Genomic DNA, 17,441 nt, shown 5'->3' on the forward strand with positions numbered 1-17,441 from the left:
GGAGCAGGAGCGGCTATGAGGGGGGCCTCACTCGGACCGCATCACCCCCAGCGGGGTGGCCCAGCGGCAGGGGCAAAGGGAAGGGAAAAATGGAAAACAAAAGGGACTGGGGCAAAAAGGAAAGAACCCAGGAGGCTGGGGAGGAGGTACAAGTGTAGGGAAGCTCGTGCCTCACACTAGACCAAGTGACTGAGGACAGTTTGCACGGAGGTGGGGAGAGGGGATGGCAGAAGCGGTGGCCGTTGGCCCAAAAGGGTCACAGGCTCTCCCTGGCAATGACATGTCCTAACTCCCCAGGGAAGATCTGTGACTGCTGAGAAGGTGCTGGCCCTTAGGGCCCCACAGGCAAGCGTCTCTGTCTCACAAGGGAATTTCACCTGCTGGAATGGAACATGGGCTTACGCAGAGGGACCAGCAGACACTTCCTCTGGAAGGTGTTTCTTCAGGAACCCAGCCCCACCCCAAGCCTTCCCTGATGCGCTGTCTTCCAGCTTGCGTGCTGAGTGTGTGTGTCTTCTCATTCCAGACTTGCTGAAATGTTCCTGAATTCACCTATCGCCACTCACGTGCGTGTTTTTTCTCAGTAAGCAGCTGCCTCCTTACGGTGAGTGGACACTGGTGTTTACTCTCAGCCCGCACCTGCACAGTGCTGCACACAGTAGGGCTCACCAGTGCTAACGGCCCCACAGTCGAGCCACTACATCGGGTATGGGATGATTCTCCAGCCTCAGGGACCGTGCTCCTCTCCGTGCTGGGAAATTGGGTTGTTCCAGAATATCCCTGCGCTATCCTCCTCCCTCCCCATCTCCACTGGTGACCTGCTTTTCCGAGGGCCTCTGGAACTGGAAACTCAAGCCTGGGTGGGCTCTGCCTTCTGAGGGCCACAGAGCCACATAAGGGGAATGAGAAGAAGGCAAACAAGCTCCGGCATCAAATCCCAGCCCAGCCAAGGACGGGGACACACTTCAAAGGCTGGAGTGAATAAAAAGTAGTACCTGAGCTTGTCTTCCCTGAAGAGAATGCTTTACATGATGGTTAGAGACGTGACGCAGACCAAAAATGTAATCAGGTTCATGCACAATTTATGAATGTAATGGGCTACTAAGGGGAGCCAAGGATGTCCAGTGCAGGTCCCTAACTTGTGGGGCCAACACCACGCAAAGAAACACCACGGCTGCCATGGCATAGTTCTGGGGTTGCTCTCTGGGCCAGACTCCTGGGCTGGATGCATGAGACTTAGGGTGGATTTTATGACACCCGGGGAGAAGAGGACATCACTGAAGGTGACAGCTCACGGAAAGCCAACCCCTCCGGCCACTGGGACTTGGCTGCCTGGCCTCTCTTTTCCCTAAGAGAAGAAAGGAATCGGATCACTTACCTCAGTTCCCGATCCTGGCAAGAAGTTCTTGACCACGATGGTTTTGCCCAGGGCTGGGAAAGGGGCTTCCATGACACTTCTCATGAGGGGCTGTACCAGGGCAGGAGAGATGCCTCGTCGTTTCTCCACCTCGTCTAAGATCTGCAAGGGTCAGAAAAGCAGCTCAGGTGTCCCCAAGTCAGGACACTGAGGTGGAGCTCTGTTCCAGAGGAAGGGGCCTGCCATGGAGACTGAGGGTGACCGGAGGCCCCTGCTGTCCTCATCAGGCCACACTTACAGTCTCCTTCACCCAATGTGGTATCACCCCCACTTCTCTTCCCCTCCTGTGCCATGTGACTGCACTCCAGAGGACTTCCTTGTCCCCCCTTTCGGTTAGGCCACGTGACTGACTGGGCTCATAATACATGTATCCTCAGCGGGAGCAACAGAGCCCCCAAGGGGATAAAAATGGTTCTCGGGGGTGGTGGTGAAAAACTCAGCTATTACAATGGTTTACATGAGGGGTTATATGAACAGACATAAGGTATATCTGTGGAATTAAAATTTCTCTGGGGAAATGTCATCAGGGAAATGCAAACCAAAGCCACGATGAGATACCACCTCACACCCAGTCGGATGGCTATCATAAAAAGGCCACTGACAACACGTGTTGACCAGGAAGTGGAGCAATTAGAACCCTCCTACACTACTGGTGGGAATGTACAACAGTGGAGTCCTTTTGGAAAACAGTCTGGCAGCTCTTTGAAAATTGAACATAGAATTACCATATAATCCAGCAATTCCACTTCTGGGTATCAACCCCAAAGTATTGAAAACAGGAACTCCAAACAGATATCTATCTGCACACCCATGTTCACAGCAGCATAATTCACAATAGCTAAAAGGCGGAAATAACCTAAATGTCCATCGACGGATAAATGGATAAACAACTTGTGGTACTGACATACCACGGAACATTATTCAGCCTTAAAAAGGAAAGAAATTCTGACATGTGCTCCAACACATGGAGGAACCTTGAGGACATTACGCTAAGTGACACAAGCCAGCGTCACAAAAAGACAAACGCTGTGTGATTCCCTTGACATCAGATTCTAAAGTTGTCAAACTCAGGGGCAGAAAGCAGAACAGTGCTTACCAGCCACCACGGGAGGGGGAAATAGGAGTCGTTTAATGGGTGCAGAGTTTCAGTTGGGGAAGATGGAGAACGTTCTGGAGATGGATGGGGGTGATGGATGGGAGGGAATTAAGGGGAACAACACCTAAAAAGGCTGCTTAGGGGAACAAGAATGAAAAATGGGCTGAGGAACACTGGGCTGATCATGAGTGTGCCATGTGCCAGTTCCGAGCCCAGGCCTCCAGAGGCTATCTTGTGTGTTTCTGCTTGCTCGCTTGTGCCTCTGCCATCGCCACAGAAGAGCGCACATGGGCCAGTTCACTGTCTCAGGAGGATGGCAGACCAGACCCAGACCTGCGGCCTAGAGTAGAGGTCAGCCAGCCCTCAGGCCACTCACAGCACATGCGTGAGCCCAGTGGAGATCAGCAGAGATGAAACCCAGCTGACCTGCACGTCTGGGAGAAGAAAGGACGGCTGCCCTCTGCCACTGTGCTTGTGACACAGCATTACTGCAGCCATGTTTAATAATATAGCTTTCTTCAGAGATTCTGAGAGCTCTTCTTTCTTCTCATCCATGATTCCTTTCTGTACCAAATAACAATTTGCCATTTTAGTCATCCTTGCCCCTCAGCTGGAAATAGATCGAGTTGCATGGGTTGGTTAGCCAAAGCTCCGTTTCTGATTCTATCCTGAGTATTTCTGTGTGGTCTTTCGCAAGTCATCACTCTGCACTCCTAAAATTCCATAAAACTGACAGGAAATCTCAGGACGGTGGCGTCACACAAATGTGGTGGCACGTGTACTTGCTCTGCGTTCCCTGCCCAAGACATAGCCATGAGCCTTATGGGAGCTCCGAAGGCGCCCGTGGCGCTGAGCTAGTTCATGTGAGCTATTTTATGCCCAGCTTTCATGAGCATTCTCACAATGGCTGGACCTACAGTCTTATCTTCACCTTTAAAGAAGCCCACGAGAAAGAGTGGCATGAGCAGTGGTGTACGCCTGTGTTGAAGCTTGTACACGACCATCTTTAGTGGAGAATGCTCGCCATCAGGTAGAGTGGAGGCAAGACCACATCTCAGCTTACATTGATACTTGGAGTTGTTTCAAACAGACTCATGTAGAGGTACAAGTTCTATCATGGCAAGAGATCATCCTGTATCAGGGTGATTCAGGCTTCCTGAGTTCAGGTGGAGGGTGGGCAGGAGGTGGACTTCTGTTTCAGAATGCTTTTAGGAATTGCTGCTTTACACCCATGGACAGGAGGTGTTTAGGACCGCAATTCCCCAAAAGAAAGCTCAGACGGAAATATATGCTCAAGAAAGATTTAAAATAAATTTGTGGATTAGATACTCATGTCCAGTTAATATAGGAAACAAATGTTGGAGTATATGTAATTTTCGAGATCAGCATCATACAGGACCGTAATTACCTCTTATACACCAATCCAAAATACTGAAACACAGGGGTGGACAGCAATTCCTACATTTTGATATATTGGCTTGTTTTCTCCCAAAGAGGACCAAATTATATTAAGACTTTGATAGACTTAGAGCACTATTACAATAATAAATCTCTCTCACACACACAACACACATATACACACAACACATATGTATACACACACAGATACATATCCATCCATCCATTGTAGTGGCTTTTTTGTCCAGCGAAAGCTAACAAAAGACAATGCTTAGAAGAAGGGAAGTAAAACATACGGAGTATTCTGGGAAGATCCTCTGCCCCTTCCGTCCTCAACTATGCGTACTTTGATTCTCCCCTTCCCCAGTTTCTGAGCCCTGACCTTCCCATCAACTGTTATTTCCTAACCCAATAATAAGAGAATAGTGGAGGCCATGAGGGGAGGAAGAGGAAGTGGGAAGGAAAATAGTGGAGAAGAAGATTATAAAAGTACCAGAAGTTGGGTGTTCCCGGGGTCCTGCTTTGCCTTCCCTTCCTCCTTTCTCTGAGGCCCAAGTCCTCACCTTTGAAAAGAGGCTGAAGCATCCCAGGCGGCTCACGATACAGTAAACTTCAGGGAGACGCTTCCCTTTGCCACCAGGCTTTTTGGAGGGAAACACAAGGAAATCATGAGTGTACCAACCTCAGGGAAGGAAAGAACACAAACGTTTTCCCCCCCTTACAAATGTTTTTGAGTCCCTACTGTGTGCCAGGTATTTCCACGTACCATACCTTTGGACAGCTCAATGAGATATATAATTATCAATACCCTGTTTTATAGGTGGGAATCACTTCTGATCACGTAGTACATATATATTTTTTTATCCCCCTGAAAGAACCAATTAAGGGTGTTGTGCACACAGTAGGTGCTCAATATGGCCTATGGAACCATCAAGTAAGGAAGCTTAACTTGTTCACCCAAATCACTCTACTTCCTTTTAAGGAGCTACTTTGGGACTACATGTTTATTATAATGATAATTCCAAAGGAGAGATCATTTCTGAAAATCCTTTTTGGAAACTGACTTTTAAGCTAATTTTCAAACCAAAAAGAACATCAATCTCAATGCTTTACATTAATTTTATCAATAACAAGGTATGATCCCACTTAAATTTTTTCAATTATTATTCATACTTCTTGTTCACTAATTCAACAAATATTTATTGAACACCTCCTATGTGCCATACCTTATTCTTGATTCTAAATTGTATTAGCCTATTTCTACGACTAAAACCATTCTCAGTGGAAAATGATGCTTCACTATCGAAGATTTTCAAAAGAACGGTCTTCAAAAGATAAGTTTTACAATGTTTTAGCATGGTTATGTCCCTGGAATAAGTTTCTGACTTTTAAAGGGGATTGTTCGGAAGGAGACAGTCTTGAATTATTTGTGCCAAGAACAATAATAAATCCATCCTTCTCCTGCCCTTAGCAACCATTATGAAAGTTCTCTCTAAGCTATCAAAGTCTGTTTGGCATGTTTTATTAGAAATAACATTTGGTTTAAGAAGAGATAGGCCTTTTAGTTGGTGGGGAAAACGTTGGTGAAAGTATTTTCCTCCCAAAGGATGTGAAGGCACTGTTCCCCTCCATGCACGTGAGACCCAGACCTTCCTCCACGTTTTTAGCGACCCAGTTAACCCGCCACACACTTCCTGTCCCTTCTCTCATGGTGTACGGTGAACCACAGGAAGCCAGCGCTGGCTCTGTGCAGAGCTTTTAATGACTGAGAAGCAAGTGTACTAACCAGAAGTCTTCGGCAATAACCGAACCTTCTGCTCCCATCTTCTCCAGTTAAGACAAATGAGAACGTCTCACTGTGGGGGGAAAACAAAAGTGCATTACAAAGCAAGACACAACAAGGACATATCACGTTGAGTGACCAGGACCTTCTGAAGGAGGCTATTGCAAAGGGTTGTTCCCTGTCCTGCTTGTTCATCTCTGTGCTGGGACTCTGGTCACCTGGAGCTTCGGAGTCTGTGTCAGGGACAGGGACATCTCAAGTGTCACTGTGTCCTGAGAGGAAATGAGGCATTTCTTTTTCACCCTGAGCTCTCATAGAATTCTATTACCTGAGCCATCCCGTTGCACAAAACACAGCAGTCATTTATTGGGCATCTTTTGGAGACTGCCTTCCATGAGCTTGAGGGTGAGGTGGCATCTGCTGATCTAGGGATGTGACTCAGAGAGGGAACAGTTGACGAGGGGGACAGTTTTGTGCCCTTCTCAGAACTGATGCCAGGCATGGCTTTCCCAGGACACTATCTGTTCAGAGCTACCTGAGGCCTGGACTGTCCCTAGAGACTGCTGGGCCAACTTTAAGGACACAAGCATCCCTCAAACACTTAGGATACACAGCCTACTGAGTTTGGTCAATTGTGGAATGATCTGATAATAAAAATACTGGTATCTAACCACATGGGCTAAAGCAGAAATGTAACGTATCCGGGGGAGTCACAGCTAGATGGGCTACTGAAGAAATATTTCAGGAGCTCTGGACAAGGATGGATGACGGGCAATGTTTCCCTAACTTTCCCCAGACTAAGAATGACCTTATTGCCCTTCACAGAGGCGTCTAAAACAAACATCTCCCTAGACTGAGCAAAAGGCCTGGAAATCTGCATTCTTAGAGGGGTGATTCTTATCTTCGGGGACATTTTGAAAACATTGGTGGGGGAAATCTCCAGGCCCAGGCCCATTATGACCATTTCAGAGGACTGACTTAGGGCTGTGCCATCTTTGAGCCCATCTCTAGTTCTCACCCTAATCTTTGCAGGTGGTGTGGGGAGATGCCAGCACATACCTGGTAAACTGCTGGACGGGAGTCCAGTCCTTGGCATCAGGGAAACAGAATTGGGGGATAGCCTTTAGCTGGTCCTCAGCCTCTCTCATGAACTTGAAAGACCTTTCCAACTGCAGGGAGCAGGGCGAGAGAAGGTTGGAGAACAAAGGTTGTCAGCATAGGAGAGTGAGGCAGATGGTTGGCAGCACCACCTGTCCCACCTTCCCACAGTCAAGACCGCCAACTTAACCTCCTCTCTTGGGAAGGGTTTGCAGCTCAGCCTGCTGTGGCCCGTTTTCCCCAGGGCAGTTCCAACTATGGTCTTATGGGGGAAGTCAGACAAAAAGAACAGTGTGCTTTAGAGGAATGTCCTCAATGCCTAACATTCTGGAACATAACTATTTTAATCCATAAGAAAAAACCAGTCATAGCAATCCCTTCTAACTAGGAGACTCATGAATGTGTAAGGCTGAGCCTCAAATCGAGTCTTCCAACTTCTGGGCCCAGGCAAAGCCACCCCTTCTCATCCAGGCTAAGACGTTGTACAACATGTCTTAGTGAATGCACCCAGTTATGTCGTATCAGACCATGACATTCAACTCATTTCAGAGAGTCCTTGAATGTCAGAGCTAGAAGGAAACTAGACATCCCCCAGCCTGACATTCTTATTTTAGAAATAAGGAAATAAGCCCTGATGTGTTATTTGTTCATGATCACACAACTAGTATGGAACCTACCTAGGAATTAAAAATGATCTTAATCTCTAGTCTGTCCGTCTTTCTCTCCCTCCCTGATTTATCTGACACATCACAGACTGGGTAAACATCTCCTTATTTGAAGACAGAATGAATTAATAAGGTCTGGCTTAGGGATTACATTTACAGCCATGAGTTGGCTAATTTTGTGCATGAGCAGCAATCTGTGCTTTTAAAGAGTGCCCCATTCTGGGGACCTGTTGCACAGCAGCGTGCATGTGTTGACAATATTGCACTGTATGTTCACGTAGAGATGTTGAGAGGGTGGGTTTTATATTACCTACTTTATTGCCACAATTTATAAAAGGCACTCTGGGTATAAATTTGGGAAACAAAAAGGAATGATTTATAATTAGCATAGTTTGCTTATCAATTGGTACTTTTAAACTGTTGGGAAGGATTGTTGGCACTTTGTGTTTTTGCTATTGTTGCTAAGTTTATACTTGTTACATTTCCTTTATAAACAGTTAAAAAATAAACTATGCTCAAGTTACCTTCAGTGATTTGAAATATCAGCTATTTGATATGAGTGGCATCTGAATTTCAGAAGTTAGGAAATTGTAATGTATAACTTGAGTTCTTTCTGTAATATTCCCATCGGTTGCTTATTCGGTTTCTCAGAGCATGCCACTGACTTCCACTTTGAATCAGCCTTGCGGACAGTTTCTGAAGTCTGCAGGCCAGCAGAACTGTGGACTGCTTCACAGGGGACCCGCAAGCCTTCCCAAGGCTTCCAAATGTCAGAGACGAGGTCTCTGAGGAGAGCAGTCAAAGGAACAGAGTATAGGGCTGATGGTTTTCAACTTTAAAACCCACCTGTAGTATGATTCGCCTTAGGCTAGATGGAATTTAATTAAAGCTGCCGCAAATATTAACAGTTGAAACAACTACCAATGAATGAGACAGTCTCCAATTTATAGACTTAGAGCCAGTCATGAATTGCCCTTTAGTTTTCCATTTTCAGAATAAACAATCACTATTTCTTTTCTATAGAATGGTCTTGTCTTCCATCCATGACCCAGAAGAGTCCAACTCGTCCTGAAACAGTCTTTGAGTTAATAATTCACTAGGTCAGACTGCTGCCAAAGCAATAATTTCTGAGTACTCTTGGATAATCTTGTAGACAAACAAATGCCAGCAGGCGTTTGTTGGTGGGGGTCATGAATCGCCACAGAGTGGAGGACCTCAAAACTATAAAGAATACAAAAGGGAGGAGCCATGACATTTCCCCATGGTGGAAACAGCATTAGAGAACTGAAGAGCAGGCCCCTAGGGAAATGAGTCCTAGGCGTTTTCAACATGGCCCCGTCACCATTTGGATGTCCACCCCCAGATAGCAAATATGTGTGTGCAGTCTGTCATCAACATGTGAATTACGTATGTCACACAGGCACATGACAGGGAGCAGCACAAAGAGATCTCTCTCACAAATACAACCAGAATCACAGGTGGCTGGAAGCTATCCCAGTCTCCGTGGCCTGCCATAGAGATAACCGCGTAATCTCAAACATTGTATGCAACATGACAGGCATGATCTCTAGCATGCAAACACGGAGCGTAAACCTCGATTAAGGTGACTACAGGAGTGGGCCATAAAACTCATGAAAAAAGAGGAAAGAGAAGGAGAAAGATGGTGGAACAGGTCCTTCTGACAGAGGGCACGTGTGAAGGCAGGAGATATAAATTAGCGTGGCATGCAAAACGTATGTATAGAATGATCACCGTAACATTAAAAACATATCTAAACAAACACTGGCAGCAAGGTACACTTCCAGCAGAAGGAAGGTGGGTAAGCAGGTTAGGGGCTGTACCCTAATGATGGGCATTATGTGACGTTAAAAACGACATTTTGACTCAGTGTAGCACAGCCAGCAGCCTCCTATCCAGGGGGCAGCCCCCCACATCTGGGGTTTTCAGGGGGTCACCCCTAGAGGTCAGCTAGACAAAGGTGGCCACGTGCCGGTTTGGAGGGCTGGCGCCTCTGGTTTACTTCAGTTGTGCAGAGTCCCAGGACAGGGCTGACTGCTGTGCTGACCCATGGGCAGGACCGAAGGGCGATGGCCCAGGAGAGGAGGGGAGGGACAGCTGGGACCTGGCCTTGGCCTGCTAGGATTCTGCTTGGCTGGTGACGGCAAAGGGAGGCCCCGAGGGGCCCAGGACGGGAGCTCCTGCCCTCTCCTCTCTCTCTGAACACGCTCAGTTTTGGGTTTGAGTGTCCCAGGCTCCCTCGGGAGTCTCCGTACGCTCCCCTTGTGCCTTCCTGTCAGAGTGCAAACTCCTGAGCACAGAAGACACTTCGCTCATCTTTGCAACTCCTGTGGCCAAGTGGAAAACAGCTCGAAGGTAAGGGTCTCGGTCAATTCTGGTTGAACTGAGTGAGAATGTGGTGGAACCTCTTTACTACTGCTGCCAAAGCCTAAGAATCCTGTATACATTATTGGCCATGCCATGTCGGGCTTCATTCAGTGCCATTGCATTGTGGGCGCCGTGACTTCATACACAGTACAGCCCAACGCACAGAGCCGCGGACCGGTTAGAACAGAACAGGACCCTGTGCGGACGCACATACAGAAGTGCACAACGCACGTGCAGAGACTGAGCTCAAACACAAACGTGACACTCACTGGGACAGTTGTGTGGCTGGATGGGAAAGAGGCTTCCAGGATAGGTTGGGAAGAGAGGTGGCCGGATAAGACAGGGAAGACAAAGAGGATGGTATGGCCGGCATAGCAACCACAAGAAGTGACTAAGTATTTTTGTCCATACTGAGTCCTTGAATCTCACCCGCTCCTGGGACCTCCCAAATTCTCAGACAGCAGTTTCTTCATTTGATATACCCTAATTAGGACCCAATTTTGAGATTCTAGACACTAAGTGTTCCTCAGACTCCCACGCCTCCCTGAACCCACAAGTCCCAACAAGGTGTTGGCAAGCATGCTGTCATCCCCTGGTAGGCCACCAAGGCTGTGTCTACCCCGTACCTTCAGAGGGAACTGCTGGGTGAGCTCTGGCACATAGGGGGCCCCAGCCTGCTTCCTGTGCAATGACACGACCACAAAGTACTCGAAGAGCTGCCTCTCCTGGAACTCGATGAGCTCCCGGGCCAGCGACGGGTATCTTGGGGCCTGCTTCAGGCGCGACTTCACACTGACCAGGCGCTGGCTGTGAGCTGGAGAGGGAGGGAAGGAGGAAAGAAGGAAGGGAGGAAGAGAGGGAGGGAGGGAGGGAAGGAGGGAAGGAGGAAGGGAAGGAGGGATGGAGGGAGAGGGTAGAAAAGAAAGAGAGGGAGGGAGAAAGGAAGAGAGGGGGAAAGAGAGGGAGGGAGAGAGAGGGAGAGAAGGAGGGAGAAGGAGGGAAGGAGGGGGGAGGGGGGAGGGAGAGAAAAAGGGAAAGAGGGAGAGGGAGGGAAGGAGGGGGGAGGGAGGGAGGGAGGGAAGGAGGGAGTGAGGAAGGGAGAGAGGGAGGGAAGGAGAGACGAAGCCTGAAAATGACTCATTTTCCAATGTGGAATTACACAGAGCTGTGACAGGTTATATAACTCCCAGCTCAAAGTCCTTTTTCTAATCCTAAAAAAAGTGTTCCCACATTTAACAAATTAGTACAAACTCTTTACGTGGGGTCCTTGCCAAAATTCTGGGAGGAGCACCATTCGATGGCTGCCAGGCTAACCAGGGTGCCGGGCCCTGGGATATGTGGCCTCTGCTGTGCGTGGATTTGCTGTCAGGACTTGGGGCAGCGCAGCGAGTAATCCTTGAGTTCCTCTGTCAGATGGGGTGGGGACACTGACTCCTCCCCTCACTCATTTCCTTCATCTTTCAATTTGTGGGACGTGACAGAACTCCAACCAGAGTTTTTGGAGCTGGGAGCTTTGTAAACACCCACACCACCCAGCTGGTGCAGAACTATCTGACTCAAGTGCTCCCATCCACCTTCTCTCCTGCCACGGTTCTGTGCTATGGAAACGGACCTGCCTTCTTCCAGAGCTGGGCCTGGGGGCAGCTGCGTGTTAGGGGCAGGGTCACTGCGTGGACAGGTCTGTCGTCTCACCCAGCAGCCCTGACTACAGCTTTCTTTGGTTTCCCCCTGGGGGCTGAGCAGGGAAAACTCACGGATGCCTGACCTAGATCTCTGAATTTAGATACACAGGGAACAATTATTTCAAAGACTTCACATGACAAGAGCCCGCCGTGTCTGGAGTCCCGGGCCAGCAGTGCTGACCCTTACACAGGTGTGCGAAACACCTGTGACACAATGGAAGGCCTGGGAACAGGGGTCACGCAGCTGTAGCCACCTGGGGCTCTGGCGTGGAACAGGCCCGTGCTGGCCGTGCTCGGGGCTGACCTACCCCTGAGCACGAGCGTCCTCTCACAGTCATGACCTGCCCACCAGCACGCAGGTGCCCTGTTCCTTCCCTCACACTAAGCAGTGAGGGCTATCCTTGTGGCCGCCAGTCGCCCGCATGCGCCCTGCCCAGCAACTGAGCTTCTCACCTTTCAGCTTCTCCTCAGTGTCACTGTCAGACTCACTGTTCTCATCCGTTACTAGACCAGAAAAAGAAAAAAGAAAGTTGTAAATGTGAGCTTTTCTGATGTGAGAAACTTTTCATATGGGGCAGCACAAATCCAAGGTTTCTAGTTCAGATGGGCTTTTTAGTTTTTGCCTGTTTAGGCTAAACTAGTTCCAGTTCAGGCGTTTCTTTTTGCCTGTTTACATGTGACGGATGAACTATGTCTTTGTCCAACGAGATGTATTTCCAAACTTATCTGGCTTTCGTGCAGGTGGTACGTGTACCAGATGACACAGCAGAAGGTGCTGGTGCCTTTTATGCACGCTGAGCAAAGGAGATTGCTCCCATGGTGAGGTCAGCGCGTGGTGCACCAATGAGCATGGGCTCGATGGATGCAGGCACAGGGAGAGAGGACCAGAGGACATGTCACCAGGCTGAGCTCCAGGCTCGCTGTCCCAGGAACAGTGGGAGACATTTACCAGACACCAACTTCTGCTTGGTGAGCCAACCCAAACAGGAAGCCCCTTCCGGGCAGAATGTGTGTTTCGATGCTCAGGGCAGGGGGATGGGGGCGAGTCCTACCTTTTCCTGAGTTGCTCTCCGTTGACTGGGACAGTCTCTTCACCCGTTTCTTTCCTCTCCGGGCCTCATAAATGGCATTGATTCGCAACACCAGCTGCCAGACACCGGAGAAGAAATGCCAGTATTAGCAGCCTCCTGCCCGCGTACAGCTGGGATTCCTTTACTGCTCATTCTGTTCCAGGAGGCTGGAGGGCCGGGGGAAGGGGAAGGAAGGAGACATCTCCCACTGGCCCACTAGTGTCTTTTTTTTTCAAGGAGGGCGCCACTCACAGTGGCCCATGTGGGGATCGAACCGGCAACCTTGAGGTTATCAGCACCACATTCTAACCCACTGAGCTAACCGGCTGCCCCACACGGGCGTCTTTCAATCATTCTTTTCTGCCAGGCAGGAACATGGCTGTGAAGAACACTAAAGGAAGCTGCCAGCCTCACTGATGTGTGAGCAGTGTTGTCTCAATCTGCTAACCCACCTGGCTGAGACAGAGGGAGACCACTCATTGGCTAATGGTGTTAGGGCTGCTCCCCTTCCAATACTGCAGTGTCACTGTGGTTTGGGGAAAAAGCGTTTTTGTCCCCAAAACGAAACAAGAAAAGGAAGAGACAGCACTGAAAAAGCTCCCAGACTGGGCGCCTTTCGTGGGCTCCACTCCAGAGCATGTCTGAGCAGCCCGAGTGGGAAGGGAGCAGGGGCTACGGTGGACCTTCAGTCCTCACTTGCGCAGAGTAGCGAGTGCCATGCACCCAGCACGCTTCCCTTCCTGCAGAGGACCGCCCACTCCAGACTTGCTGGGCCTTTCATGCCCTCTCCTCCTGCTCGGAAGCCGAGGGCTCAGCAGCCACCACGACTTGGCCAGGCTGACTGGCAGAAGCTTCTCGTGATCAAAACCCTGGGTCACTTCCCACCAGGCTTTATAGCATCACCGGCAACTTTCGGGAGTGGAAGGCTTCTGGGTTCTACCACATCGGGAGAAGGGGAAGTCTATCCACGCAGAGTGGAAGCAAGCCCACCAGTGGTTTTTAAGGGGGCTGTGTTTGTAAACTGACTTGAAAGTTTTAAATTCTTTCATGCATGAAGAACAGGAGAGGGTGGGCGGCCAGGTGGGTGCAGTGGACTAGCTGAGGCCAGTCCCCATCTCTGCCCCCCACTCCCAGAACGGCTCCCCACTCTTTCCACCAGTCGGAGCACTGGCCTGCCCCCGGAGCGGGGTGGCTTACTCTCAAGGTCACCTTGGGGCAGGCCCGGGCCGCACCCCTCTAACTCTGCAGAGTGCTACAGATACTGCACTGTTATACCCTCAGCTCCTGAGGGGAGGTCCAAGCCCGCCTTGTCCCGAACCACGAATCTGACAGGATGAGGTCTCTGCCTTCACCACAAATCCCTACTGTGCGGCAGTTCCTCATGTTTGCTCTTATGAACCAGCCACGTCCTGGAGAGCTCAGCCCCCTGAACTGGCCTTCTCTTCTCTGCACGCATGCTCTAACCATCGGAGTACTAACACTAACCCATTTCCCACGAAGAAGACACCATTAAATGAGTTGCTAGTATTATTCACAACGCCTGTCGATGGAAGAAGGGATACACAAAACGTGGTACATACAATGGAATATTATTCAGCCTTAAAAAGGGAAGGGAATTCTGACGCACTCTCCAACATGAGTGACTCTTGAGGACATTGTGCTAAGTGAGATAAGACAGTCACGAAGGACAGATATTATATGGTTCTACTTATGTGCGCTCCCCGGAGTGGTCAAATTCGACAGAAAGTAGAAGGTGGTTGCCAGAGCTGTGGGGAGGGGGACGTGGGGAATTAGGGTTTGATGGGTCAGAGTTTCAGTTTGGGCAGATGAGACGTTCGGCGGATGGATGGTGTGACTGTGAATGTACTTTAATGCAACTGAACTATACACTTAAAACTGGTTAACATGGTAAGTTTTATACTATGTATATTTAACCACAATCTTAGAAATATATATAAACAAATGAGTTGCTAAGTCAAGTTGTTTTTTTGGAGAGAAGAAAAATTTTAAACCCCCTCAAAATCTCTCCCAAAACATCCAAAAACAACTAGAAAGAAGAGAGTTATGATGTAGTTAACATCGTCTCATTTACTCAGAATACAATGGACACAAGAATGCAAGCTCCAGGCAGGAGGGCAGCGATCTTTGTCATTTGGTTCATGCTGTAATGGTACTTTTATGAGATGGAACAGTGTCTGGCATACAGTAGGCACTCAATAAACACTTGTGGATTGTGAATTTATTGACTGAATACAAAGCATCTACAACGTACAAGGGATATTGCTAGGAGCTGTGAGGGAGAAAAAGATATGTGACACAAGCACGTGCTGTCGGAGTTTACAAGCTAACTGGGAGGACCGAGAGGCATTACTACCATGTAAGACAATTCATGAGCACTACGTGAGTGGTATAAATCATGGGACAGAGGTCTGTCTCACTTTAAATCAGGTTATGGAATAAGTGGAAGGCACAAATTCTTCAGTCAATAAATCTTTGTTCCTTTTCATTTAAAAATAATTTCCCCAGAGAGAAAAACTACTAACCATGTGTTCATATACTTGTACTTGAACAGGGAGACATGGGAGTGTCTCTTCGCCTGCTGACAGAGACTGGGGTCCATGTGTCAGAGGGAGGTCATTCAGCAAACCTCACACAGTCAATACGCAATCCACGCTGCGCCCTGGGCCGTGTAAGGCAGAGCCCGGAGAGCATGAAGGGAGGTGAGGCATGGCTTCTGCCCCGGCCCCCCTCTCTCCGCCGTCCACCGACAAAGCAAAGCAAGATGTGTCCCCCTGTTCCACTGAAACCCCTACCACCAGGCTGCATTTTAGATGATTCCTCCACCACCTGATCCTACGTACCCTTACTCTTCAGAATGCATGGGGACTGAACGTCCTTAGAATGTTTTGGGGCACAGGTGGTAGGGGTGAAATTATGGCTCAAAACAGTGATTAACCAAACTGTGCCAGCAGGGGCCAGCGTGGGAAGATGGCCCTTGACTTTCTTTCAGGTCAATGGCTCACTGAGAAATCTGACGAAACCCATCGACAGTCCCCAGTCCCGTCCCCCAGCCCTCAAAACTCACCCACACACAGTTTTACACAATTGTATGGGTTCTGTGACCCCCTCAGGCCCATCCACAGTCTCAAAAATTAAGAATCCCTGTTCTGAAAGTTCTTGTGGAAAGTTGGTACCAAAATGGCCAATAAAGAGTGACCAGCACGGAGCCAAAGGAAACTGAATCAACAGCAGACGCATTAGGATGTAAATCCACAGCATTGGGCATATTTTACCCTTTGCAATGAAAAGAGCCAGCAAACACAAGGGCTGACACGGGCTGCCTCAGAGCGTGGTGGAGGGAGCTCTGCTTTCTCGGGCCACGAAGGAGCAGGAGGCGGTTTTTGAGCTGGGCATTGGGAACACTGTCTCATGCCAGAAGAGGAGCTAGGGCTGGGAGCAGGACGGTTCAGAGGAAGGTGACAGGACCACAAGAATTATTATGGCGAAGGCCCAGACATAGGAGCCTGCTGGCCTCACCGTGTCCCCCTGGCCTGTGATGGAGCAGGGAGAAGAGGTCCCAGTGACTGCCCTCTGCCCAGGCTGGTCTGCAGCCTTCCTTGGCAGGAAAGTGGGGCAGGCTGCACACCTGCACATGAAGCTTACTGCGAGCCTTACCTTGGGTATCTTTCTCTTCTTCCGGCCATTCTGCAGTTCTCCAATGTTAAAGAAAGTGTCATCAGGGCTGCTGGGGGTGGAGGGGGGGCTGAGTTTGGAAGGGGACCCAGCTCCATCACGACTCAGCTTCCTAGCATCCAGCAATTTGAAGTTCCTCCTCTCTGAATTTTGCCGGAAAAAAGCAGGTTTGGACAAGGAGTGCTGTGCGGGGAAAGCAGAAAAGTAGGGTAAATAAATACAGAAGGGACAAACCGGGCGGTAAGTGGTGATGGAGAACACTGGAGATAGGGGAAGGAAGCTGGGTACCAGGGAACACTGAATTTGTCTATGCTAATAAGTGATCAATAAAGACTTGTCATCCAATGGTAGAAAATTAGCAGATAAAGGATGCAGACCTAACTCAGTCTCTCCTTTTAGACAAGTGGGAACTCACCTGGCTCAATCCCTTACCCTTACCTTTACAGGTGAGGCTTGCTGGCAATCCAAGACACAATGTACTGGGAATTATAAGACCTAAGCCTAACTTTGACCCTGCCTTCTTAAAGACCAAATTCAATCTGCAATGAAATCCAAGAAAATGGCCCCAATTCTTTCATTGCCCTGGAATCACATATGAAATTGTTGGCAAAAGAAGCAGGTATCTGTTTTCCTTAGAGATTTAGACGGTGATAGCGTTTGCTCAAAGATCTGACTTATGAAAAGATCTAAGAGGAAAGGAGACAGAAAGGAATCAAAACACAACTTTCTAAAGGGTGTTGAGGGAGCCGGTGGAGGTTGTGTGTGGGCTGCGTCACCCAGGGTCACACTCCTGGAGAAAGGGGTCCCGGTGTGTGCCTGAGCACCCAACGCAAGCCACCAAATGTCCAGGGAGATTTCATGAGGGGGTGAAATGTCCGTAGTAACTTAACCAGTAAAAAGAAGGCTTAGTGGGCTGTGAAGAGAGCAATAGTGAGTACACAGCACCATCTGGAAAGAGGCATAGAGGCGAGACGCAGCAAATCAGGCTGAAGAGCGTCTCCATGGCTTAAAGTGACCAAAGAGCCGGTACAACAGTGAAGACATCCAACTGCCTGCGGAAGGCCTCTGGAAGAGAGGCGTACATTTTGGACTTAGCCGGGTCAGCAAGCTTTTCCTTAAAGGCCAGACAGTAAACATTTTAGGCTAGGTGGGCC

At 49.0% G+C, this 17,441-nt stretch overlaps 1 protein-coding gene across 4 annotated transcripts in view; it reads right to left on the minus strand.

Annotated features, from left to right (window-relative positions):
* DENND2A (DENN domain containing 2A) overlaps positions 1–17,441 on the minus strand; it is a 76,401-nt gene that overhangs the window by 19,048 nt on the left and 39,912 nt on the right. For all 4 annotated transcript variants that reach the window (XM_081038416.1, XM_081038415.1, XM_081038414.1 and 1 more), the window contains 8 exons: positions 16,270–16,470; positions 12,577–12,670; positions 11,978–12,028; positions 10,469–10,656; positions 6,754–6,863; positions 5,698–5,767; positions 4,475–4,552; positions 1,379–1,519 (listed from right to left, as the gene is read on the minus strand). In XM_081038416.1, the coding sequence (XP_080894542.1) occupies positions 1,379–1,519; positions 4,475–4,552; positions 5,698–5,767; positions 6,754–6,863; positions 10,469–10,656; positions 11,978–12,028; positions 12,577–12,670; positions 16,270–16,470 (933 nt within the window). The remainder of the gene's footprint in view (positions 1–1,378; positions 1,520–4,474; positions 4,553–5,697; positions 5,768–6,753; positions 6,864–10,468; positions 10,657–11,977; positions 12,029–12,576; positions 12,671–16,269; positions 16,471–17,441) is intronic.

This window comes from Rhinolophus hipposideros, assembly GCF_964194185.1.
Source record: "Rhinolophus hipposideros genome assembly, chromosome: 25".
Classification (NCBI taxonomy): Eukaryota; Metazoa; Chordata; class Mammalia; order Chiroptera; family Rhinolophidae; genus Rhinolophus; species Rhinolophus hipposideros.